At 38.3% G+C, this 27,509-nt stretch overlaps 1 protein-coding gene across 2 annotated transcripts in view; it reads left to right on the forward strand.

Moving 5' to 3' along the window:
* LOC117338286 (calcium-transporting ATPase type 2C member 1-like) overlaps positions 1–27,088 on the forward strand; it is a 31,791-nt gene extending 4,703 nt beyond the window's left edge. Inside the window, exons 5-24 of one of the 2 annotated variants that reach the window (XM_033899574.1) lie at positions 285–346; positions 1,297–1,405; positions 2,085–2,240; positions 2,877–2,945; positions 3,657–3,799; positions 6,509–6,633; positions 7,856–7,953; positions 10,224–10,409; positions 10,680–10,784; positions 11,445–11,468; positions 12,700–12,856; positions 13,103–13,273; positions 13,406–13,554; positions 16,404–16,570; positions 18,947–19,015; positions 19,273–19,389; positions 19,639–19,786; positions 20,018–20,113; positions 23,994–24,135; positions 24,709–27,088. In XM_033899574.1, the coding sequence (XP_033755465.1) occupies positions 285–346; positions 1,297–1,405; positions 2,085–2,240; positions 2,877–2,945; positions 3,657–3,799; positions 6,509–6,633; positions 7,856–7,953; positions 10,224–10,409; positions 10,680–10,784; positions 11,445–11,468; positions 12,700–12,856; positions 13,103–13,273; positions 13,406–13,554; positions 16,404–16,570; positions 18,947–19,015; positions 19,273–19,389; positions 19,639–19,786; positions 20,018–20,113; positions 23,994–24,135; positions 24,709–24,842 (2,427 nt within the window). In that variant the 3' untranslated portion in view covers positions 24,843–27,088. The remainder of the gene's footprint in view (positions 1–284; positions 347–1,296; positions 1,406–2,084; positions 2,241–2,876; positions 2,946–3,656; positions 3,800–6,508; positions 6,634–7,855; positions 7,954–10,223; positions 10,410–10,679; positions 10,785–11,444; positions 11,469–12,699; positions 12,857–13,102; positions 13,274–13,405; positions 13,555–16,403; positions 16,571–18,946; positions 19,016–19,272; positions 19,390–19,638; positions 19,787–20,017; positions 20,114–23,993; positions 24,136–24,708) is intronic. The other variant, XM_033899575.1, reaches the window with a different exon arrangement.
* The last annotated feature ends 421 nt before the right edge of the window (positions 27,089–27,509 follow it).

Here is a 27,509-nt window from a genome sequence, read left to right on the forward strand (position 1 = left end):
TTACCTGTATCTGTGAATATCATGATATTGTGGATACTGGTTAACCAGGAAAAAGAATTCTTATTGTATTAACATTAAATGTTAATCACCTCAATCATTAATGTCCCCTGCTGTTCTTTATTAAATGTCTCTGATGACTGATGTTAATGATATTTTATTTAATGTCTCCTGACATTGTGATGGTCTTGAATTGATTGTCAGTGATAATTAATTATTAATGAAATATTATATGATTAACTTGCAACAAGTAAACAAAAAAAACTTTTGTTTGTTTGTGTTTCCAGGAGTACAGATCAGAAAAATCACTGGAAGCTCTGACCAAACTTGTCCCACCAAAATGTCACTGGTAATACACTAATATACAATGTTATACTGTCAACGTAATTTATCTAAAAGCATTATGTTTATAATAATAGGGTTAATTGTAACTTCTATATGTTGCTTTCCATGGGAAATATTATGGATACACTAATTTGTTTGAATTTAATGCACACAAATGTAATTCAGTGTGTATGCAGTCAATCTAGTAGACATATATATATATACAGTAAAACCTCGCTATATTGCCACCTTCTGTTCTACGTGATTTTGACGATATAACGAGTTTGGCGGTATATCGGGTTTGCCGCTCAAACCTAGGTTTGCTGTCCAAACACTATGAATAGTGCTTCTATAACAACTGTAGACTTTGAAAATCAAAAACAATTTATTCATATCAAAATATTGCATCAAATTTTACATATATATGCTTTGATAAGAAATAGATATTAGATTTAATTATTTTCCGGAGAATGTCATCATAATTTGCATCACATGATCTAGTAATCGTAACATGATTTTCACCGTTACCTCGTTTAACTGTGTGTATGTTCTACCCGGCGCCGAAAAACGTATCAATTGTCGTCTGGTTTGCCTTCAACCGACAAACTTGACAAAACAAACATAGTGATGCTGTGATTGGTTTTCGGGTCTGATTGTTTCAATTATGTTGTCACATCTAAAACAAATCACAGCATACCAGACTTATTTTGTATCCTCAGACATCACAAACATTTTGCAATGTGATAAATTTATTTCACAGCAGTTATGAACAGGATTTCTCAATTTATGTTCCTAGTTCTTTTTGGCTCATGCCTGTCATGGTATACATGTATATGTTTAGAGAAACCCACGAAGGTGCACAAACTGCCTATTACACCTTCAAAACCCAAGTTGTCTTGTTGAAAGTCGAGTGTTTTATCCAATGCGCTGCCCAATTATCCTTGTTGTCAGGTTGTTAACTGTTTGTCTTTTCAGCCTGAGGGAAGGGAAGCTGGAGACGTTCTTAGCACGGGATCTTGTCCCGGGGGATGTAGTTTTCCTCGCGATGGGGGACAGAGTTCCTGCAGACATAAGACTGTTCGAGGTAGGTCAAACTGTCCTTGTATTGAAATAGGTCACCATGTCCTTATAATGACGTAAGTCCTTGTATTAAGATACATTTGTATGTCACAATGTCCTTTAATCAGGTAATTACAAATGTCACAATGTCCTTTAATCAGGTAATTACAAATGTCACAATGTCCTTTAATCAGGTAATTACAAATGTCACAATGTCCTTTAATCAGGTAATTACAAATGTCACAATGTCCTTTAATCAGGTAATTACAAATGTCACAATGTCCTTTAATCAGGTAATTACAAATGTCACAATGTCCTTTAATCAGGTAATTACAAATGTCACAATGTCCTTTAATCAGGTAATTGTCTTTGAAAAAGAATCAAAGTTATTAAGAAAAGAAAGAAAGATTGAGCCCATCAAGTCTGTTGATGAATTTGTTCTTTGTTTGTGCACCAGTACCTGATCACAAGTTCTAATAAAACATAATTATACAGCTCACTTATATAATGTTCTGTACCACAAACATGGATATGAATTTTAATCCTAATAATCTCCTATTTACAAAACTGATAAATGTAAACAAAGAAAAACAGAATTCCGTTATTAGGATAATGTTTGATATCTCCCTTTATTTATAGATATCAATTTTCATGTGTTGGTCCTAATGTACAGTTAGATGTTTTTTTTCTCTCATTTTTTTCAGTCAAATCAATTAGCTATAGATGAATCCAGTTTTACTGGGGAAATTATACCAAGATCAAAGGCGACTAGTGCAATACCGAAGCAACAGCATGTAGATATCAACGACAGAAAGAATATAGCTTACATGGGGACGCAGGTCAGGTGTGGACGAGGAAAGGTAATAATCACAGCGTTGTCACAATGTTGTACATTATCACTCTGTGGTAATACCTGACCCCTTTATGTCTAATGACTACTTCTTTACGTGATATGTGACCTATTATAATCAAACATACATTGTAGAACCATATTAACCTTAATTGTTGTCCATTCCAAAACCATAGTACAGCACAGTGAGAAGATAGGTTATCATACTTTCTGTGGAATATAGGAGAGTTTTACTGGACGAATTTACAGTAATGTCATAGGCTCATACATCATCCTCATAACCCAGAAGATGAAGTAAATCTATATGTATGTGTAGTTTTTATATGCTTTTTAAATACATCAATTCATTTTAAAATGTGATGCTGTCTAGGGCAGTAATTACCATCATTTGAACATCAACATATGACCTTGTAGCATTTATCCATCTTTTCTGTAAAGAACACCTTGAGGTTTACTATGGTGTTTCTCATACTGCATATCTCATCCCTTGCATTTCAGATTTAGAAATAGTCTTAGAATTGTCACTTGAAATGATTCAAATTACTTGAGAAAATAGATTGAAACTTACCAAGATTTCTCTGTGCAGGTTCATCAATGTCTGTGTACAATGGGCTGGGTATAAAATGATGTTGACACTATTTTTCAGGGGTTTGTAATAGGGATTGGTGAAAATTCAGAATTTGGAGAAATATTCAAGATGATGCAGGAGGAGGAGGTAGGTTCCTACACATACTGTATTGTGTATTCATTTGTTATTACTATAAATAATTAATCCCCTACCAGTGAAACTGGGGTACTACAGGTTTCCTCTTCGTCGGTCTTGTATGTACGTACATAACACCAAAGTTTGCCAGCAATCTAGCAATTTGAATCATTGAAGGATTTTGATCATATTTCACACAATGATAAAAGATCAAAATATCTCAGGATAAATTGGAGTTTCAGGGTTTTTGGGTCAAGGTCACTGTTACTATTTTTGCGGGGCTGTAAAAAAGGGAGGTGCATTGCTTTCGCAATACTCTGTGTGCTTGTTATTATAAGTTATTAGATATAAAAAGATAATTGTGACACTATAGATTTACAAAATCAAGCGTGGTAATTGATAATTACATATGGTTACAAGGGCTCCTAATACCTCCCAAGAACTACCAGGTACAGACTTCATCCTAGAATTACTGAAAGTTTAAAAATTGCTTTCAACATGTATTATGTGAAACTGATTGATGTTTAAAACAAATATTTAACCTGCACAAGTATCTGCATTTGTTAAAAGTAAAGAAAGAAAAAAAGATGAAGAAAAATGAAGATTGATATGATTAGGAGGAACAGCCAAAAAAAACAAATATCTGACCTGAAGAAATGCTATTGTTCCCTTTCATGTTTGTACATATTACGTGTATATATTTTAATAAACTTTATATTACAGTCGCCCAAGACACCTCTTCAGAAGAGCATGGACACCCTGGGGAAGCAGTTGTCCTTTTACTCCTTTTGTATCATAGGGGGCATCATGTTCCTGGGCTGGATCCAGGGGCGGGGACTACTCGACATGTTTACCATCGGTGTCAGGTAAGGAGGGTGATGTACAGAGGCAAAATTAAGTTTGAAAAGGTACACGTTAGGTGATAGATGAGCAGTAAAATGGTAGATGTGAGATGATAGATGAACATTGTGATGAGATGTAAGATGATAGATTAGGAATATTTGGTAGATGTGCAATGTGAGATGAGCATTGGATGGTAGATGTGTGATGATAGATGAGCAGTGTGGTGGTAGATGTGAGATGGTAGATGTGTGATGATAGATGTGTGATGATAGATGTGTGATGATAGATGTCAGATGATGGATGTGTGATGGTAGATGTGAGATGATAGATGTGTGATGATAGATGTGTGATGATAGATGTGTGATGATAGATGAGCAGTGTGATGGTAGATGAGCAGTATGATTGTAGATGTGATATGGTAGATGTGAGATGATAGATGTGTGATGATAGATGAGCAGTGTGATGGTAGATGAGCAGTATGATTGTAGATGTGATATTGTAGATGAGCAGTGTGATGGCAGATGTGAGATGGTAGATGAGCAGTGTGATGGTAGATGTCAGATGATAGATGTGTGATGGTAGATGTGAGATGGTAGATGTGATATGGTAGATGTGAGATGGTAGATATGAGATGATAGATGAGCAGTGTGATGGTAGATGTCAGATGATAGATGTGATATGGTAGATGTGAGATGGTAGATGTGATATGGTAGATGTGAGATGATAGATGAGCAGTGTGATGGTAGATGTGAGATGATAGATGAGCAGTGTGATGGTAGATGTGCGATGATTGCAGTGTGATGGTAGATGTCAGATGATAGATGTGTGATGGTAGATGAGCAGTGTAATGGTAGATGTGAGATGATAGATGAGCAGTGTGATGGTAGATGTGAGATGATAGCAGTGTGATGGTAGATGTGTGATGGTAGATGTGAGATGATAGATGTGTGATGGTAGATGTGAGATGATGGATGTGTAATGGTAGATGTGAGATGATAGATGTGTGATGATAGATGTGTGATGATAGATGTGTGATGATAGATGAGCAGTGTGATGGTAGATGAGCAGTATGATTGTAGATGTGATATGGTAGATGTGAGATGATAGATGTGTAATGATAGATGAGCAGTGTGATGGTAGATGAGCAGTATGATTATAGATGTGTGATGGTAGATGTGTGATGGTAGATGAGCAGTGTGGTGGTAGATGTGAGATGGTAGATGAGTAGTGTGGTGGTAGATGTGATATGGTAGATGTGTGATGGTAGATGAGCAGTTTGATGGTAGATGTGATATGGTAGATGTGTGATGGTAGATGAGCAGTGTGATGGTAGATGTGATATGGTACATGTGTGATGGTAGATGGGCAGTATGATGGTAGATGTGAGATGGTAGATGTGATATGGTAGATGTGATATGGTAGATGTGAGATGGTAGATGTGATATGGTAGATGTGATATGGTAGATGTGAGATGGTAGATGTGATATGGTAGATGTATGATGGTAGATGTGATATGGTAGATGTGATATGGTAGATGTGAGATGGTAGATGTGATATGGTAGATGTGATATGGTAGATGTGATATGGTAGATGTGTGATGGTAGATGTGTGATGGTAGATGTGAGATGGTAGATGTGATATGGTAGATGTGTGATGGTAGATGTGAGATGTGAGATGGTAGATGTGTGATGGTAGATGTGTGATGGTAGATGTGAGATGGTAGATGTGATATGGTAGATGTGAGATGGTAGATGTGATATGGTAGATGTGTGATGGTAGATGTGAGATGGTAGATGTGATATGGTAGATGTGATATGGTAGATGTGTGATGGTAGATGTGAGATGGTAGATGTGATATGGTAGATGTGTGATGGTAGATGTGAGATGTTAGATGGTAGATGTGTGATGGTAGATGTGAGATGTGAGATGGTAGATGGGCAGTGTGATGGTAGATGGGCAGTGTGATGGTAGATGTGTGATGGTAGATGTGAGATGGTAGATGTGTGATGGTAGATGTGAGATGGTAGATGAGCAGTGTGATGGTAGATGTGTGATGGTAGATGTGAGATGGTAGATGAGCAGTGTGATGGTAGATGTGAGATGGTAGATGGGCAGTGTGATGGTAGATGGGCAGTGTGATGGTAGAGGTGATATGGTAGATGTGTGATGGTAGATGGGCAGTGTGATGGTAGATGTGAGATGGTAGATGAGCAGTGTGATGGTAGATGTGAGATGGTAGATGGGCAGTATGATGGTAGATCTGATATGGTAGATGTGAGATGGTAGATGGGCAGTGTGATGGTAGATGTGAGATGGTAGATGGGCAGTGTGATGGTAGATGAGCAGTATGATTGTAGATGTGATATGGTAGATGTGAGATGGTAGATGTGAGATAGTAGATGGGCAGTGTGATGGTAGATGAGCAGTATGATTGTAGATGTGATATGGTAGATGTGAGATGGTAGATGGGCAGTGTGATTGAAGATTTGTCTATTGTTGAAAGGTTTATCGAAACATTGACTTCAAAACGACCTTTACTTGGTGTGGATAGTGAATCGAAATAATTGATATTGTATCAAATGACAATGCTCAAAACATTACCAAATTACAAGTTATGAAAGTGATGAATTAACCAGTTTAAAGAAATAAATTTATCATAGTTCGCTCTTGTGCAGATTTCTAAAATGACAATTTCAAAGAAATAACGAACAATCATTTGATGTATGTGACAGTTTGGCAGTGGCTGCTATCCCTGAAGGCCTACCTATTGTAGTGACAGTAACATTAGCTCTGGGAGTGATGAGGATGGCCAACAGGAAGGCTATCGTAAAGAAACTGCCAATAGTGGAAACTTTAGGTAATGTATACACTAAACAGAAATCACTGGCAACTTATTCTTAAAATGGTACAGTAATACCCAGCTCAAAGGACAAGAAAAAATTGTGTTTTAGTGGCCATGATATATTTATGTATACCTAGTTTGAACTATTTGACTTACTTGATATTGAGTGTACTGGATGTACTCTGTTTTACATAACTTATATAATACAGTCAAACTTCGATGTTTCGAAGTTCAAGGGACTAACAGAAAAACTTCGAAACAGCGGGACTTCAAATTATTCATGGTTGACAATAGATCGATGTTTTCTTGATAATGACCATATCTGTTAACGTTACATGTCCTCGGTGTCTTCGTGTTGATCGACGCCTGGCAGGTTGACATCGAAAAGTTTAGTTAATTTACCCCAAACCCATAAAAATAGTTTTCATCAATTATACTTTAGCATTTTTTAATCAAACAAATTATGTATCTGTTACAAAACACTTATATCCCGTGTAAAAGATAAAGCAAAAGTACAATGCACACTTACGTTAACGTTTTTCTGCTAAAGACACATGTGTTTACGTTATGTGCATATACAATACAGAACGCCGATTAGTGGGAGAATGCATGATTGAATGACAAATAACCGATTTACATGGATATTTATGTATAAGTTTGAAACGTGACACTTTGAATATGAGTGAAGACATCGCTAATTGTTTTTGTTTAAAATTGATCCGCTTGTTTTACTGTTCCGTAAAATTTACTCACCAACCGCTGATTTCAATGGCGGCGGAGATCATCAAAGACGACTACCGGTATGGTATACCGGAGTGATTAAATGTCATGGCTTCTAAATACACCATTTATCTATCAATTTAGTCTGATTATTAATTAACCCCATGATCGGGAGTGACAACGCACGCTATCGTTATCCCTATTGTCAGTCAGTGCACTTGTGTGAAATCTTGCCGCGGGGGTCACGACAACCACCTGTCCAGTGGTCAGTATAGGTAAATTAGTTGTTCGAATCATGAGATGTCAGTTACCTATAATATCCTAGCTGACGGGCCATGAAAAAAGTTTGATACATCGAAAACTTCGATTTATAAAAATTTGAATCATACATAGGTTCGTTAGTAGCGTTATATAGTGAGGAAATTCGGGACCAAGCAAAATGTTCGATACAGCCAGAAATTCGAATCAACGAAGTTCAAATCATCGAGGTTTGACTGTAGTTGTTTGTCTATAACAGGATGTACAAGTGTTGTTTGTTCTGACAAGACTGGAACTTTAACAAAGAATGAAATGACTGTCACCCAGATATGCTCATCAGATGGACTAATAGCAGAGGTAAGCACACCACTAACACACAGATATGCTCATCAGATGGTCTAGTACCAGAGGTAAGCACACCACTAACACCCTGATATGCTCATCAGATGGACTAGTACCAGAGGTAAGCACACCACTAACACACAGATATGCTCATCAGATGGTCTAGTACCAGAGGTAAGCACGCCATTAACACCCTGATATGCTCACTAGATGGACTAGTACCAGAGGTAAGCACACCACTAACACCCTGATATGCTCACCAGATGGTCTAGTACCAGAGGTAAGCACACCACTAACACCCTGATATGCTCATCAGATGGATTAGTACCAGAGGTAAGCACATCACTAACACCCTGATATGCTCACCAGATGGTCTAATAGCAGAGGTAAGCACACCACTAACACCCTGATATGCTCACCAGATGGTCTAGTACCAGAGGTAAGCACACCACTAACACCCTGATATGCTCACCAGATGGTCTAGTACCAGAGGTAAGCACACCACTAACACCCAGATATGCTCACCAGATGGACTAGTACCAGAGGTAAGCACACCACTAACACCCTGATATGCTCACAAGATGGACTAGTACCAGAGGTAAGCACACCACTAACACCCTTATATGCTCACCAGATGGTCTAGTACCAGAAGTAAGCACACCACTAACACCCTGATATGCTCATCAGATGGTCTAGTACCAGAGGTAAGCACACCACTAACACCCAGATATGCTCATCAGATGGACTAGTACCAGAGGTAAGCACACCACTAACACCCTGATATGCTCACCAGATGGTCTAGTACCAGAGGTAAGCACACCACTAACACCCTGATATGCTCACAAGATAGACTAGTACCAGAGGTAAGCACACCACTAACACCCTGATATGCTCACCAGATGGACTAGTACCAGAGGTAAGCACAACACTAACACCCAGATATGCTCACCAGATGGACTAGTACCAGAGGTAAGCACACCACTAACACCCTGATATGCTCACCAGATGGTCTAGCAGCAGAGGTTTGGATTTGGTTTTATATTTCAATGTCCTATCAACAGCAATGGCCATTCAAGGAAAGACTTGTGTGCAAGATGCATGCGTGTGGTGTGTGTTTTGGGAGGCTGATTTATACTCATGTTTGTCACCTTGGGATAGTGCAGACATGATGGCAACTTAATTTTTTGTGTGACTTCTCTGAAGCATACTGCCAAAAAAACCAGCAGGTTACTCAACCTGGAATGATTCCAAAAGGAAGTAATTACTGTATAGCGGGAAATTTTAGCGGTCATAAAATTTGGCGATTTGGTCATGAAAACTGAAAGTTAAATTTTGGCAGGTTAAAATTTAGCGATTTCAATCAAATCTAGGGTTTTGATTTGGCGTTGAGCATATATATTACCTACCGGTATATATAGATAATTATGGTATGTCCATGCATTCAATCCATATTGATTAAGTGTGTTGTGTATTATCGATCCTCTGTCTTGAAACCGGAAACTATTACCAAAAAATTTCAGACGAACACATACATGTAGATTTGTCAAATCAGTGTTTATATGAGTATGTGTACATGCAACAGACAAATAGAATTTAATCAACCGTAAGATATCGCCATGGTCATCTATTGTATGATGTGTATACGTACAGGTAAGTTAAACAATGAGTCTATAGGTTAAGTTTTAACATCAGTTCATTGAATGGTATGGGAAGATGGCTTTGTTTTCACAAAAAATAATTATGATGCGATATATGTCATACTTGTATTGCTATACATATATCGTGAGTAGTTGTTCACTTGTATTACATGTACTTATATCGGCATTTTGGCCGACAGTTACCAGGCAACAACCAATGTTACGCACAAGTCGTTACTCTCTTGAGTTATCAAAGGTAAATGACGGTCGGAACGGAAACTATTGGCGAAATTGAAATTTTCGCGTCTTTTTATTTGGCGGTGTTACAATTTGACGGATAAAATTTTGGCGATTTATATACAGACCCGCCAAATTAAAGCCCCGCTAAAATTTCCCGCTATACAGTATTGCAGTAATTGACTGTCAGTAGTTGTTGATGGTATCTCTGGGCAGTGGTCAAAAGGCAGATTTGATCTAACCTCTAGTATACAGATAGAGTTGTTCATTGTGTATTGTGTATATATTCTGAATTAATAACTTTATGATTAGGTGTCACATATTTATTGCATTTTTGATACAATCCCCATAATACTAAACTTGTCAAATACATCTGATACATCTAACTTCATAGTTCTTGGTTTTTCTCAGGTGACAGGTGTAGGTTACAATGCCTCTGGAGAGGTGACATGTCAGAGACAGGAAGTGAGGGATAACTCTCATCCATCCCTGGTCAAGGTCATTGAGGTCGGCTGCATATGTAATGATGCTGATATATGTGCTGATGGACTCCATGGTCAGCCAACAGAGGGTGCTCTCATAGCATGTGCATGGAAGGTAACACTTTTTCAGATCATGACTGATTGTCAATAGGGGTGTTTTTGAAAAACTAAAATATTAATGACGGGATAATTATTTTCTGACATTATATTTGAAATCAAATGAAAAACAAAACTATTTAGTAATGACTTCAGAGAGTTTTAATGATAGACATTTTTTTCTGTAGTGTACTATCAAACATTTCCTACTGGCATCAATTCATCCCCGATTTCTATCATCAAGGTACTAGTACTGAAGTTTATACACAATATGCTTTTACTTTTTCAGATGAACATCCATAATATACGTGATCTGTACACACGTCTGGAGGAGAGGCCTTTCGACTCAGAAACCAAGTGTATGATAGTCAAGTGTACTCCCCAGTATGGTAATGTAAGTAACAGTAACCCCTTCCTCTTTAATGGATAACATATTAATCTTCAGTACGGTATCGTATATCTTCTGTGACCTTTACATCATGTTAGGTCATGCAGCATTATACCCGTGGGAGGAAGTTGAGGAGATATAATGTTTTGTTCATATATACTTAATATTTTGTCCAACAAGTTTGTGTTTCAGGATGTCATGGTCAAGGTCACAGTTACTATTTATAGAAAATATTTGTCATTGCTCTGGTGACTTATTTTATTATCAAACTTCACGTATTGGTCAAAAGCATTATTTATTTTCATTCATCAGTATATTGATGATTTTAACTGATGATCTTTAACATATTAGATAATTCATACACATCCAAATAGTGTAATGTCTGAGCTGAGCACCTCTAGACCAGCAGGAGAAACCATTGAGGCAAGAAGGATAGCTTTTCTGTTCTGTTCTGTTTATTCTAAGTTTTTTACTCATTTTGAACTTAAGACTAAAATCAACATGTTCCATTGAATGATTAGTTTAATAAACAATGCTTCTCGCTCCAGGAGTGAAAACTCATCATTACTCATGACATTTGAATCCAATTTATTTGTGAAAAATGGTGCAATAAAAGAAAGAAAAATGAATGAAGTTTTAATAAAAATTGTTGTTTGTGTGCTACAGGAAGTTCATTCTTTCGATGTTCACGTAAGTGTACTGATCTGACAAATGTTTGTGTGTATTTATAGGTTGTATTACCTGTATTTCACTTTATATCACCTCACTGTGGCAGTCAGTTTCATTTTATGATTACTGAATTTGATTGTGGTGATGATTTGCCGTATAAGCTGTACCAGCTGTTAGTTATCTTATGTTAAATTGTTCCTCAGTATTCATATTCATAGAATATTTTGTGAATGTGTCTTCTCCAAAAAAATGTATTTGAAATTCAATACCTAAGTCCTTGTAATGATACGAGGCGATTTTAAATTTTTCAGTAGTTTGAGCTATTTTTATGAATTGGATGTAGGCACAAGGTTTTTATTCTACTTCTTGTTTGTAGATTGTAGAGCTGAAATATGTTCAGTGTTAATGCTACATGTAATAAGATAGGATATCTGTGACACAGATAGTAATCTGAATTGGTTTGCTTTCACATCACATGAGAAACCATCCATTAGAAGTGTGTTAATCCTTTAGCTGGTCATCATTACTGATCCTATAGCTATAATGTTCTGTGAATCGTTAAGTAAGCAGTTATGTCACATCACTAATAAAAAGTCCACATGCTGTTTTTGTTTGATTTCCGCTTTCACTTAGCACAGTGCTTATTTAAGATATTGAATATTTTGTAATGTATAGATATCTACTCATTTGTATGTGATTGAAAATTTTGTTGGAGTAGCTGCTGAATTTCTATTGAAATGAAGGACTCTGAAAATACTTTTAATGATTTGACTTCTGAAAGATTAAATAGATAAATGTACTCTTAGATTATAGACCCTCTTTAATTTCAAACAATTTTATAGATAACCCAAAGGTATTGGACAATAGGCTATTCCTATATGAATCCTCTCCTTTGCAGAAATCTTTTTTCTTATCCAAAATGTCCAGGTAGTTTCCTTATGTCTGAATTTATACCGTAAACGTACATACTTCAGCGGTAATAATATTTTAGCATTTTTTGCGCTGAAAAAAATCAGCTAAATTATGTTTTTGCTTACAACATTTTCTTTATACTTCTTTCATAGGTAAATATTTTGGGTTTAGTAATAAATAATTATTCTGCTGATCTGTTCAGTGAAGTGCACTGAAATGTATTATGTAATGATTAGATGATAGTTCAATATTTTTTTTTCTATATTTCAAATATTCATCTATTATAAATATATTGTATATTTCCATTTATAATCTTTTACTTGCATTTCATGTATTTTAGAGCAAGGAGATAATCTACTTTGTGAAGGGGGCCGTGGAGAAAGTGCTAAGTAACTGTGTGAGATACAACAAAGACGGCTCCTGTCTTACCATTTCTGATAAACAGAAGACGGAGTATCTGGAGCAGGCAATGAGGATGGGCAGTGCAGGCCTGCGTGGTGAGTACTGGACAAGTCATGACTGAGTAAATACTAGGGTATATTTATACATATTGAGGGCACTATTGTCTGATAGTGTTGTCGAGGGATGGTATAGTACCTGAACCGGAGGCAGGTGTAGATGTTGTCATGTTTACAGTATCTGAATAAGGAAATATGGATGTAGTCAGAGTAAATCATTATATATATAGGTACCGATGTTACTATGGTTATTTGTATATCACCCTGATCATGTTGTGTTTACAGTACTGGCGATGGCGTATGGCCCTGACCCACAAAGCCTGGTGTTTGTCGGTATGGTGGGAATCATCGACCCGCCTCGCCCTGGGGTGCGGGAATCTATCTCCACCCTAATCAGTGGGGGTGTGGCCATCAAGATGGTGACTGGAGACGCTGAGGAGACTGCCAAGGCCATAGGTATGGTACCATTATAGCAGACATTGCTTAGAGAAGAAATCCATTTCTTTGTGTATTTATCCCTTTTTGGATAACATTTCCGCATTATATCTGATCGCTTCTAGTCAACTTATAAGTGCTATATGTTTACAGGTGCACGACTCGGGTTGTATGCTACAGGGAACAGAACTTTATCTGGTGAACAGGTAGACAACATGGACATAGAATCACTCAAAGATATCATCAACAATACTACAGTGTTTTATAGAACTACACCGAGGCACAAAGTCAAGATTGTGAAGGTAATATAAATAGTGGTACGGTAAACCTCCGGTTAGTTCAAACAAAATTAAATAAATATTGACGAACCTGTTCGAATTATTCGAAATTATGTTTCAGAAAATAAGCGCAAGTTTGAACTATCGGAGACAATATCGGCGAAAATCTCGGCAGGGTAAAATCATTAGACACAAACACATCCATTGTAAATCAGATACGTAACAATGACGGCCTGAACAATGGCACATTTATAAATAAGTAAAATGATAGTATTTTATTTGATTCAAGGTCAATTGATCGTTAAGCGTTCTTCATTTTGTGATAATTATGATGGTTATGGCGCGAAGCCGCTCAGGCAATGCGTAGCTATAGGCCCCAAAACAGTACAGTACACGTTTCATTTGTGACACAATAGTTAAACATTTGTATAGTATAATCTCCTGAGGGTTATATTTTTAGCCCACCATCATCAGATGGTGGGCTATTCAAATCGCCTTTCGTCCGTGGTCCATGGTCCGTCTGTCCCTCGTCCGTCATTCCATATTCAATTCTTGTTATCGCTATTTCTGAGAAAATACTGAAGGGATCTTTCTCAAGTTTCATATGCAGTTTCTTCTTGGGCTGTAGTTATGCATATTGCATTTTGGGACCAATCGGAAAACAACATGGCCGACAGGCAGCCATCTTGGATTTTGACACTTGAAGTTTGTTATCGCTTTTTCTCAGAAAGTACAGAAGGGATCTTTCTGAAATTTCATATGTAGGTTCCCCTTGGTCTGTAGTTATGCATTTTGCATTTTGGGACCAATCGGAAAACAACATGGCCGACAGGCAGCCATCTTGAATTTTGACAATTGAAGTTTGTTATCACTATTTCTCAGAACGTACTGAAGGGATCTTTCTGAAATTTCATATGTAGGTTCCCCTTGGTCACTAGTTATGCATATTGCATTTTGGGACCAATCGGAAAACAACATGGCCGACAGGCAGGGATCTTGGATTTTGACAATTGAAGTTTCTTATCTCTATTTCTCAGAAAGTACTGAAGGGATCTTTCTGAAATTCATATATACATGTAGGTTGCCCTTGGTCCCTTATTATGCATATTTCATTTTGGGACCAGTCGGATAACAACATGGCCGACAGACAGCCATCTTGGATTTTGACAATTGAAGTTTGTTAATCGCTTTTTCTCAGAAAGTACTGTAGGGATCTTTTTTTAAAATTTCATATGTAGGTTCCTCTTGATCCCAAGTTGTGCATATAGCATTTTGGGATTGATCAAAAAACAACATGGCCGACAGGCAGCCATCTTGGATTTTGACTCTTTGATTACGACATGTTATTCCTATACTTATATACAGCATAATAGAGTTGACAAACCTCACTTACAGTGTAACTGAGAAGTCATCGTCCTTGTTTTGGATCTTTCTCAAATTTCATATGTAGGTTCCCCAGTTCCCACTGACGTATTGTATTTTGGGACCAATCTGAAAACAACATGTCCGACAGACAGCCATTATCGCTAAATCTCAAATTTAATATATAAGTTCCCCTTGTTTGAAAAGTACTGGAGGGATGTTTCTCATTTTACACAGATAAGTAAAAGGGAGGGAAAAATAGAGAGAAGATCAATCTGACATGGAACCTATTTAGATCATTCAATGGTGGGCACCAAGATCCCTCTGGGATCTCTTGTTTTTTATTTGAATCAGAAACTTTCGCTACATTATTGTAATAAATTTTCTCTTATCAAAGCATAGTCTACATAACCTGTTGTGTTTACGAAAGCACTACTGTAAAAATAGGCGATATATGTTGATAAATTAGGTCAGAACATCAACATGTCTGCTTTTAAATATGCCCAGTCGTATTATCTACCAAACATATTTGATACCTGCAAAATTATCCATCATTAATTGGGACACCGGTCGATTGTTTCGACTGGATATGAATGCTTATCATGTCACTCAGCACGATCGGGCGGCCGCTCCTTTCAACTTTACCGCAAGCAACACCTCGTGTGGCCTGCTTACCTAGCGTGAGGTTGCAGGTTTTCAGGTAATACCTTGATTGGCAATAAGAGATATCCAGTCACAATTAAATAATCAAAATGCTAAGTTAACAATATATTTGAAAATACACGGATGATTTCTTAGTTTGCCATACAGCGCGAATACAAATATCGCATGTTATTTCTACATTGTCGGGGCTTAAATTTGCAATCAGCTGTCGTGCATTGTGTATTTTGCAATGTAAAAATTGAATTGACCCTCAAATATGTGCCATATATTAAATCACAGACAAACACCAATGATCACGCATACAATCTAATAACCTAAAAGTGCTCAAATTTAAGTCTTGGCATTTTTTCTGGGCCGGTTGGTCACGAGCTTTCAATGGAGTTTACCGAAAAAAATCTTACTTTACATTCTTCATTTGGCAAGTTCAAACTATCTGAAATAGTGTCAGTTATAAACAACAAGAGTTTGAACTATTACTAGCTAAAAAATATTGTTTTTGTAGAGAAAAAGGTGTGTTTGAACTATCCGCATGTTTGAACTAACCGGAGGTTAACCGTAATTAAAATCTAGGTCAAAGTCACCAATCATTTGTATACAAATAAATCCAACTAATATCTAGGTCATGGTCACCACTCATATCAAAATAGTTCCAACTAACATATAGGTCAAGGCCACTGCTCATTTTTATACAAATAGTTCCAACTAATATTTAGGTCAAGGTCACTGCTCAATTTTATACAAATATTTCCATCTGACATCTGAGTCATGGTCACTGCTCATTTGTATGCAAAAGGGCATCAACCCACCCACTTTGATGTTGGCTCTACTGTAGCTTTCAATGTTTCCAGACCCTGCAGTCTATCGGCCATGTTGTGGGTATGACCGGTGATGGTGTTAATGATGCTGTAGCTCTTAAGACGGCAGACATTGGGATCTCCATGGGACAGTCTGGTACTGATGTGTCCAAGGAAGCAGCAGATATGATACTGGTGGACGATGACTTCTCAGTTACACTGTAAGTGAGGTTTGTCAACTCTATTATGCTGTATATAAGTATAGGTATAACATGTCGTAATCAACAGTTAAAGAAATCATGATGTACAAAATAAATGCACATTTTTAGCTCACCTGGCCCGAAGGGCCGGTGAGCTTATGCCATGGTGCAGCGTCCGTCGTCCGTCGTCCGTCAACTTTTTCTTTAAATTGCTACTAGTCCTAAAGTATTGAATGGATTTTCACCAAATTTGGTCAGGAACATCCTTGGCAGAAGGGGAACAGAGTTTGTATAAATTTTTACTCTGAACCCCCAGGGGCCTGAGGGGCGGGGCCAAATAGGGGAAATAGGGTTACTCCTTTAAATCGCTACTAGTCATAAAGTTATGAATGAATTTGAACCAAATTTAGTCAGGAACATCCTTGGCAGAAGGTGAACATAGTTTGTATAAATTTTTACTCTGAACCCCCAGGGGCCTGAGGGGCGGGGCCAAATAGGGGAAATAGGGTTACTCCTTTAAATCGCTACTAGTCATAAAGTTATGAATGAATTTGAACCAAATTTGGTCAGGAACATCCTTGGCAGAAGGGGAACATAGTTTGTATAAATTTTTACTCTGAACCCCCAGGGGCCTGAGGGGCGGGGCCAAATAGGGGAAATAGGGTTACTCCTTTAAATCGCTACTGGTCATAAAGTTATTAATGAATTTGAACCAAATTTGGTCAGGAACATCCTTGGTAGAAGGGGAACATAGTTTGTATAAATTTTTACTCTGAACCCCCAGGGGCCTGAGGGGTGGGGCCAAATAGGGGAAATAGGGTTAATCCTTTAAATCGCTACTAGTCATAAAGTTATGAATGAATTTGAACGAAATTTGGTCAGGAACAGCCTTGGCAGAAAGGAAACAGAGTTTGCATAAATTTTTACGCTGAACCCCCAGGGGCCTGAGGGTGGGGCCAAATAGGGGAAATAGGGTTACTCCTTTAAATCGCTACTAGTCATAAAGTTATGAATGAATTTGAACCAAATTTGGTCAGGAACATCCTTGGCAGAAAGGGAACAGAGTTTGCATAAATTTTTACTCTGAACCCCCAGGGGCCTGAGGGTGGGGCCAAATAGGAGAAATAGGGTTACTCCTTTAAATCGCTACTAGTCATAAAGTTATGAATGAATTTGAACCAAATTTGGTCAGGAACATCCTTGGCAGAAGGGGAACAGAGTTTGTATAAATTTTTACTCTGAACCCCCAGGGACCTGAGGGGCGGGGCCAAATAGGGGAAATAGGGTTACTCCTTTAAATCGCTACTAGTCATAAAGTTATGAATGAATTTGAACCAAATTTGGTCAGGAACATCCTTGGCAGAAGGGGAACATGGTTTGTATAAATTTTTACTCTGAACCCCCAGGGGCCTGAGGGGCGGGGCCAAATAGGGGAAATAGGATTACTCCTTTAAATCGCTACTTGTCATAAAGTTATTAATGAATTTGAACCAAATTTGGTCAAGAACATCCTTGGTAGAAGGGGAACATAGTTTGTATAAATTTTTACTCTGAACCCCCAGGGGCCTGAGGGGTGGGGCCAAATAGGGGAAATAGGGTTAATCCTTTAAATCGCTACTAGTCATAAAGTTATGAATGAATTTGAACCAAATTTGGTCAGGAACATTCTTGGCAGAAGGGGAACATAGTTTGTATAAATTTTTACTCTGAACCCCCAGGGGCCTGAGGGGCGGGGCCAAATAGGGAAATAGGGGTTTATCCTTTAAATCGCTATTATTCATAAAGTTATGAATGGATTTGAACCAAATTTGGTCTGGAATATCCTTAGGGGAAGGGGGAAAGAGAGTTTATATAAATATTGACTCTGACCCCCAAGGGCCTGAAGGGAGGGGCCAAATAGGGGAAATAGAGATTTGAGTTTTAAATGGATTTGAATCCAATTTGGTCAGAAACATCCGTGGTGATGGGGGAACAGATTTTGCATAAATGGTTACTGTGACCCTCAATCCCATAACTATGTATAGTATCGCTGGGCATTAAGGGATAAACACAATTCTTATGTAAAAATAGGCCAAAGGGTTTTTCCCACCCTAAGGGACTTAGTTTCTTTAAACACCATTATGTTGTAAAAATAATCCATATGGTCTTTCAGAGAGTACATTTTTGTATAATGTATTAACAAATTGAACATGAACATTATTTTGACATTTGGTCAAATCCAACCAGGTGAGCGATACAGGCCCCATGGGCCTCTTGTTTTCTAGAAATTTCAATTTTTATGCATTGCTGAATAACTGAAGATCGACAGATGATGAGAATACTGGCCTAAGTCATGCATTTCACTGTTGGTTAAAATTTCCGTTTAATTATTTATCTGAAATTTTGTTTCATTTACAGGTCTGCCATTGAAGAAGGAAAAGCCATATTCTACAATATCAGAAATTTTGTCCGATTTCAACTCAGCACGTGAGTAGACCAAAGCTTCCTAATCTTTCTCCCTTATACTCTTACAACTCTCTATATAACACCAAGCAACACAACTTCCTATTTTCTTGATCCATTACACCTTTAAAATTTATAAGTTGTTGAAATTCCTTGATAAAACATCATATAATTAGCCTAAATTTTGTTTAAAATCAATCGGCACTTGCTTCTTTCCTTGACTCTTTAATGATTATTCTTGCTAAAACTGGTCTATAATCCAGCATATATTTGTTGTATAGGAGCATAGCTGCTCTGTCCTTGATAGCGCTGTCTACATTGATGCAGCTTCCCAACCCACTGAATGCCATGCAGATTCTATGGATCAACATCATCATGGATGGCCCTCCAGCACAGAGGTTTGCAGTCTTATTTCTTTTTGAGCATTTGAATTAAATTTATGCAGAAAATGTATTTTTGTAGTTGTCATGGAAAATTGCTAATTATCATGTTTAGCAGTATGGTATTTAATGGAAAAATCTTTCATTATGGATTCTGTATTTTGCCACAAATGTTAGTGCATTTCTTACTTTTGGTGATGAATAGAATACATATTTAATTGATAAATATATTGATATAACCGTGACATTTCCAATGCCATTTTTCAGTCTGGGTGTCGAGTCAGTGGACCATGACGTGATACGACAGCCTCCTCGTAAGGTCAAGGACCCCATAATCACCAAAAGTCTCATATGTAGTGTTCTCATGTCAGCAGCCATCATTGTTCTGGGCACCCTGTGGGTATTCTGGAGAGAAGTAAGTCAGCCTTTCATTAACCTGTACATACCTGTTCCAGAAATGTTATCCCCACACACCTAGCCAATAAAAACGCTCTAAAAGAGGACAGCATTATACTGGTATCATCACTGCATAGGGATTAAAAAGGGAAATTAATAGCTATTTGCTGTATATATGTATATTGGTGACATCTACTCTGTTTATCAGTTCTATACACCAGTATAACTGAAGAAAATTGTTCTGTTACAGATGAGCGACAACAAGATCACACCAAGGGATACAACAATGACCTTCACTTGTTTTGTGTTCTTTGACATGTTCAATGCTCTCAGCTGCCGATCTCAGGTAAGTTTTGATTGGGGATGCTTCAGCTCTATAAAACTATCAGGTAAAATTAACGAGAATTGCTATCAGCTGAAGATCTCATGTAAGGTTAACGAGGATTACTGTCAGCTGTAGATCTCTTGTAAGGTTAAAGAGAGTTACTGTCAGCTGTAGATCTCATGTAAGGTGAAGGAGGGTTACTGTCAGCTGTAGATCTCAGGAAAGGTTAACGAAGGTTACTGTCAGCTGCAGATCTAGTGTAAGGTGAAGAATGGTTACTGTCAGCTGAAGATCTCATGTGACGTTAACGAGGGTTACTGTCAGCTGTAGATCTTGTGTAAGGTTAACGAGGGTTACTGTCAGCTGTAGATCTCAGGTAAGGTTAACGAGGGTTACCATCAGCTGTAGATCTCATGTAAGGTGAAGGAGGGTTACTGTCAGCTGTAGATCTCGTGTAAGGTTAACGAGGGTTACTGTCAGCTGTAGATCTCAGGTAAGGTTAACGAGAGTTACTGTCAGCTGTAGATTTCGTGTAAGATTAATGAGTGTTACTGTCAGCTGTTGTAGATCTCATGTAAGGTTAACGAGTGTTACTGTCAGCTGTTGTAGATCTCATGTAAGGTTAACGAGTGTTACTGTCAGCTGTAGATCTCAGGTAAGATTAACGAGTGTTACTGTCAGCTGTAGATCTCGTGTAAGGTTAACGAGGGTTACTGTCATCTGCAGATCTCGTGTAAGATTAACGAGGGTTACTGTCAGCTGTAGATCTCACGTAAGGTTAACGAGGGTTACTGTCGGCTGTAGATCTCGTGTAAGGTTAACAAGGGTTACTGTCAGCTGTAGATCTCAGGTAAGGTTAACGAGGGTTATTGTCAGCTGAAGATCTTAGGTAAGGTTAACGAGGATTACTGTCAGCTGTTGATCTCGTGTAAGATTACAAGGGTTATTGTCAGCTGTTGTAGATCTCATGTAACGTTAACAAGGGCTACTGTCAGCTGTAGATCTTGTGTAAGGTTAACAAGGGTTACTGTCAGCTGTTGATCTTGTGTAAGGTTAACGAGGGTTACTGTCAGCTGTAGATCTCAGGTAAGGTTAACGAGGGTTACTGTCAGCTGTAGATTTTGGGTAAGGTTAACGAGGGTTACTGTCAGCTGTAGATCTCAGGTAAGATTGAAGAGGGTTACCATCAGCTGAAGATCTCATGTAAGGTTAACAAGGGTTACTGTCAGCTGTTGATCTCGTGTAAGATTACAAGGGTTATTGTCAGCTGTAGATCTTGTGTAAGGTTAACGAGGGTTACTGTCAGCTGTAGATCTCAGGTAAGGTTAACGAGGGTTACTGTCAGCTGTAGATCTCGTGTAAGATTACGAGAGTTACTGTCAGCTGTAGATCTCATGTAAGGTTAACGAGGATTACTGTCAGCTGTAGTTCTTGGGTAAGATTACGAGGGTTACTGTCAGCTGTAGATCTCATGTAAGGTTAACGAGGGTTACTGTCAGCTGTAGATCTCATGTGACGTTAACGAGGGTTACTGTCAGCTGTTGATCTCGTGTAAGATTACGAGGGTTACTGTCAGCTGTAGATCTCACGTAAGGTTAACGAGGGTTACTGTCAGCTGTAGATCTCAGGTAAGGTTAACGAGGGTTATTGTCAGCTGTTGAAGATCTCATGTAAGGTTAACGAGGGTTACTGTCAGCTGTTGATCTTGTGTAAGGTTAACGAGGGTTACTGTCAGCTGTAGATCTCAGGTAAGGTTAACGAGGGTTGCTGTCAGCTGTAGATCTCGTGTAAGATTACGAGGGTTACTGTCAGCTGTAGATCTCATGTAAGGTTAACGAGGGTTACTGTCAGCTGTTGATCTCGTGTAAGATTACGAGGGTTACTGTCAGCTGTAGATCTCATGTAAGGTTAACGAGGATTACTGTCAGCTGTAGTTCTCGGGTAAGGTTGAAGAGGGTTACCATCAGCTGAAGATCTCATGTAAGGTTAACGAGGGTTACTGTCAGCTGTTGATCTCGTGTAAGATTACAAGGGTTATTGTCAGCTGTTGTAGATCTCATGTGACGTTAACGAGGGTTACTGTCAGCTGTAGATCTTGTGTAAGGTTAACGAGGGTTACTGTCAGCTGTTGATCTTGTGTAAGGTTAACGAGGGTTACTGTCAGCTGTAGATCTCAGGTAAGGTTAACGAGGGTTACTGTCAGCTGTAGATCTCGTGTAAGATTACAAGGGTTACTGTCAGCTGTAGATCTCATGTAAGGTTAACGAGGGTTACTGTCAGCTGTTGATCTCGTGTAAGATTACGAGGGTTACTGTCAGCTGTAGATCTCATGTAAGGTTAACGAGGATTACTGTCAGCTGTAGTTCTTGGGTAAGGTTGAAGAGGGTTACCATCAGCTGTAGATCTCAGGTAAGGTTAACGAGGGTTACTGTCAGCTGTAGATCTCAGGTAAGGTTGAAGATGGTTACCATCAGCTGTAGATCTCAGGTAAGGTTAACGAGGGTTACTGTCAGCTGTAGATCTTGTGTAAGGTTAACAAGGGCTACTGTCAGCTGTTGATCTTGTGTAAGGTTAACGAGGGTTACTGTCAGCTGTAGATCTCAGGTAAGGTTAACGAGGGTTACTGTCAGCTGTAGATTTTGGGTAAGGTTAACGAGGGTTACTGTCAGCTGTAGATCTCAGGTAAGATTGAAGAGGGTTACCATCAGCTGAAGATCTCCTGTAAGGTTAACGAGGGTTACTGTCAGCTGTTGATCTCGTGTAAGATTACAAGGGTAATTGTCAGCTGTTGTAGATCTCATGTGACGTTAACGAGGGTTACTGTCAGCTGTAGATCTTGTGTAAGGTTAACGAGGGTTACTGTCAGCTGTTGATCTTGTGTAAGGTTAACGAGGGTTACTGTCAGCTGTAGATCTCAGGTAAGGTTAACGAGGGTTACTGTCAGCTGTAGATCTCGTGTAAGATTACGAGGGTTACTGTCAGCTGTAGATCTCATGTAAGGTTAACGAGGATTACTTTCAGCTGTTGATCTCGTGTAAGATTACGAGGGTTACTGTCAGCTGTAGATCTCATGTAAGGTTAACGAGGATTACTGTCAGCTGTAGTTCTCGGGTAAGGTTGAAGAGGGTTACCATCAGCTGTAGATCTCAGGTAAGGTTAACGAGGGTTACTGTCAGCTGTAGATCTCAGGTAAGGTTGAAGATGGTTACCATCAGCTGTAGATCTCAGGTAAGGTTAACGAGGGTTACTGTCAGCTGTAGATCTCAGGTAAGGTTAACAAGGGTTACTGTCAGCTGTAGATTTTGGGTAAGGTTAACGAGGGTTACTGTCAGCTGTAGATCTTTGGGTAAGGTTAACGAGGGTTACTGTCAGTTGTAGATCTCAGTGTAAGGTTAACGAGGGTTACTGTCAGCTGTAGATCTCGTGTAAGGTTAACAAGGGTTACTGTCAGCTGTAGATCTCGTGTAAGGTTAACGAGGGTTGCTGTCAGCTGTAGATTTTGGGTAAGGTTAACGAGTGTTACTGTCAGCTGTAGATTTTGGGTAAGGTTAACGAGGGTTACTGTCAGCTGTAGATCTCAGGTAAGGTTAACAAGGGTTACTGTCAGCTGTAGATCTCAGGTAAGATTAACAAGGGTTACTGTCAGCTGAAGATCTCGTGTAAGGTTAACGAGGGTCACTGTCAGCTGAAGATCTCGTGTAAGTTTAACGAGGGTCACTGTCAGCTGAAGATCTCGTGTAAGGTTAACAAGGGTTACCATCAGCTGTATATCTCAGGTAAGGTTAACGAGGGTTACTGTCAGCTGTAGATTTTGGGTAAGGTTATCCTGATATGATTATAAGTGTAACTGATTAAACACAGAACAAACTCAGTACATGTATTCTCTTTTATTTTGTTCCAGGAGAAATCAATATTTCAAATAGGATTTTTCTCCAACAAAGTGTTTCTGACAGCAGTGGTTGGATCTATCATTGGCCAGCTCCTTGTAATCTACTTCCCTCCCTTACAGTCTATATTCCAGACGGAGGCCCTGCACTTTCAAGGTAAGTATTTACATACTGGTTATAGAAAGATCATTATTAAAAAATTGTCGGAAGAAGGGATAGTGTGTACTGTGCAGTTATTATGTTTAGTAGATTTTCCTTCTTTTCACTGTTATTTCAAACTCATCTAGCTGTTTGTCTCCCAAGTAAATTAGATCAAGAAAGGCAAAATAATATTACAACTAGGAAAAAGCAATTCGCCAAAAAATTATACATTGGCATTCTATGGAATCTTTCTTTGACAAAGTTCTTCAGCACAGTAATATATACTTTGTTGTCCGAAGTTTCTAATAGGTTATAATACAAGACTAGTTTGGAAGTGTAATGCTACCAAAGGTTGTGATAGTTAAGTATATTTGTACCTGGATTTTTTGTTTAAAATAATTAAAATAATGGTAATATACAGCTGAAATGTGTTAGAATTATTCTGTAGATTTGGAAGTTTTCTGATATTATGCATCTATTTGATAATAACAAATGTACTTATTTATCAAAACATGAATTTACGAAATCTTTGGTGCCTTGTGTACATGTTGATACTTATTAGTTTAAATTTTCCCATTTCCATTGCAGACTTTATTTTTCTTATCTTCCTAACCTCCAGTGTATTTATAGCAAATGAGGTTAAGAAGGCAGTTTACCGAGTGACAGAACGAAGAAGGAAGCTACAGGTATCCAGTATGTACTACCCAGACCACATGGTGTGACACCTGTTAGTGTAGCTATGTATATGTTGCAAAACCGGTCTATACAATTATGTATGAACCAGTATCTGTGATACTGGCATGTTTGTGTATGCCATACCTATATAAACTACATCTGGGTATGTGATACCTGTGTATATCACACCTGGGCATGTGATACCTGTGTAATCACACCTGGGCATGTGATACCTGTGTACATCACACCTGGGCATGTGATACATGTGTACATCACACCTGGGCATGTCATACCTGTGTATATTACACCTGGGCATGTCATACCTGTGTACATCACACCTGGGCATGTCATACCTGTGTACATCACACCTGGGCATGTCATACCTGTGTATATCACACCTGGGCATGTGATACATGTGTACATCACACCTGGGCATGTGATACATGTGTAATCACACCTGGGCATGTGATACCTGTGTATATCACACCTGGGCATGTCATACCTGTGTATATCACACCTGGGCATGTCATACCTGTGTACATCACACCTGGGCATGTCATACCTGTGTATATTACACCTGGGCATGTCATTCCTGTGTATATCACACCTGTGTACATCATACTATGATGTGTTATACATATGTACTACACACCTTGAAAGTGTGATAGTTGTGAACACTGAACCTGTAAAGACAAATGTGATATAAATCTCTCAATTATTCTGAATTCGTCATGATTTTTGTATAATGTAATTGTAACTCTTTTGTGTGATGCTTGTTCACTTGACTGAAGACACGTCATTGACTTAAGGCACCGGCTAATGTGACAGATGGAGAGTTTATGTGACATCTGTCAATATAACAAGATACAGGACTGAGGATGCCTGTAGAATCAACCTCTGTGGCAGTTGTTTATATGACTTGTGACAGTTGTGTATATGACCTGTGACACTTCTTTATGACCTGTGACAGTTCTTTATGACATGCGAGTTGTTTATATGACCTCTAACAGTTGTTTATATGACTTGTGACAGTTGTTTATATGACTTGTGACAGTTGTTTGACCTGTGACAGTTGTTTATATGACATGTGACAGTTATTTATGACATGTGATAGTTGTTTATGACATGTGACAGTTGTTTATGACACGTGACAGTTGTTTATATGACATGAGTTGTTTATATGACCTCTAACAGTTGTTTATATATGTGAGTTGTTTATATGACCTGTGACAGTTGTTTATGACATGTGACAGTTGTTTATGACATGTGACAGTTGTTTATATGACCTGTGAAAGTTGTTTATATGACATGTGACAGTTGTTTATGACATATGACAGTTGTTTATATGACCTGTGACAGTTGTTTATATGACATGTGACAGTTGTTTATATGACCCGTGACTGTTTATATGACCCGTGACAGTTGTTTATATGACCTGTGACAGTTGTTTATATGACATGTGACAGTTGTTTATATGACATGTGACAGTTGTTTATGACATGTGACAGTTGTTTATATGACCCGTGACAATTGTTTATATGACATGTGACAGTTGTGTATATGACCCGTGACTGTTTATATGACCTGTGACAGTTGTTTATATGACCTCTAGTTCTTGTTTTTGTGACAAAAAAATGTACATGTTTACTGTTAGTGTGACCGACAACAATTGTGAAACAACTTTATAAGAATTAGGACACTAATAGCCACTAGTCAATGTGTCAATGTCTAAAAGCACATGTCACTGTGACAGCTGGGACATGCAAGGAAGATGCGTGGTATTTCAGTTAAATGTGTGTGTGTTTGATACAGATTGGGACTGTAAGATGGTATGTGTAGTTCCTTTTTTCAATGTTTTGAAATTTAAACCAAATATGAGATCAATGTCAGTTAACTTTTAAGCAATATCCAGATACAATGACAACTTAGTCATTGAATGAAACTCAAAGCTTTATCACCCAGATGTCTCAAGTTTGTTTTCATGATGTTAAGATATAGTGTGCTATTATATTTCGACTTGCTGCTGTACCTGATAAGGTCAACAACTGTGTTACATCAGATGTAAATATCTAGTGTATTTATCTACAGAATCATTCCTCCTGGCCTTGTGTATGCGGGTAGTTTTAGCTTGTTTGTTATCAGAGTTTGTAAAGCGTGCTTTTACTTGTTAATGTCTTTGTCTTGTGGATTGTGTGTTTACAATACTACAATACAATCGGTGAAAACATTGTGATAACCCCATGAAAAATGCATGTACCATAAATTTGGTTAAATATATTCTTTTACATTTTTAGGTCATCTGACCCGAAGGGTCAGGATGACCTATAGTCATCATGTTTCGTCCGTCGTCGTGCGCCGTCCGCCGTGCGTAAACTTTTCACATTTCAAACTTCTTCTCAAGTTCCACCAGTGGGATTGAGCTGAAACTTGCCTGAAATGATGCTTGGATGGTCCTGACCAAGTGTTGTTATTTTTCGGGTCAGTCTGAAATCCAAGATGGCCGCCATGGCCACCATGGCCACCATTTTGAAAACACATTTGAAACTTCTTCTCAAGTTCCACTGGTGAGATTGAGCTGAAACTTGCCTGAAATGATCCTGGGATGGTCCTGACCAAGTGTTGTTATTTTTCAAGTCGGTCAGAAATCCAAGATGGCCGCCATGGCAACCATCTTGAAAAACACATTTTAAACTTCTTCTCCAGTTCCACTGGTG

Source organism: Pecten maximus, chromosome 11, assembly GCF_902652985.1.
Source record: "Pecten maximus chromosome 11, xPecMax1.1, whole genome shotgun sequence".
In the NCBI taxonomy this organism is placed as follows: Eukaryota; Metazoa; Mollusca; class Bivalvia; order Pectinida; family Pectinidae; genus Pecten; species Pecten maximus.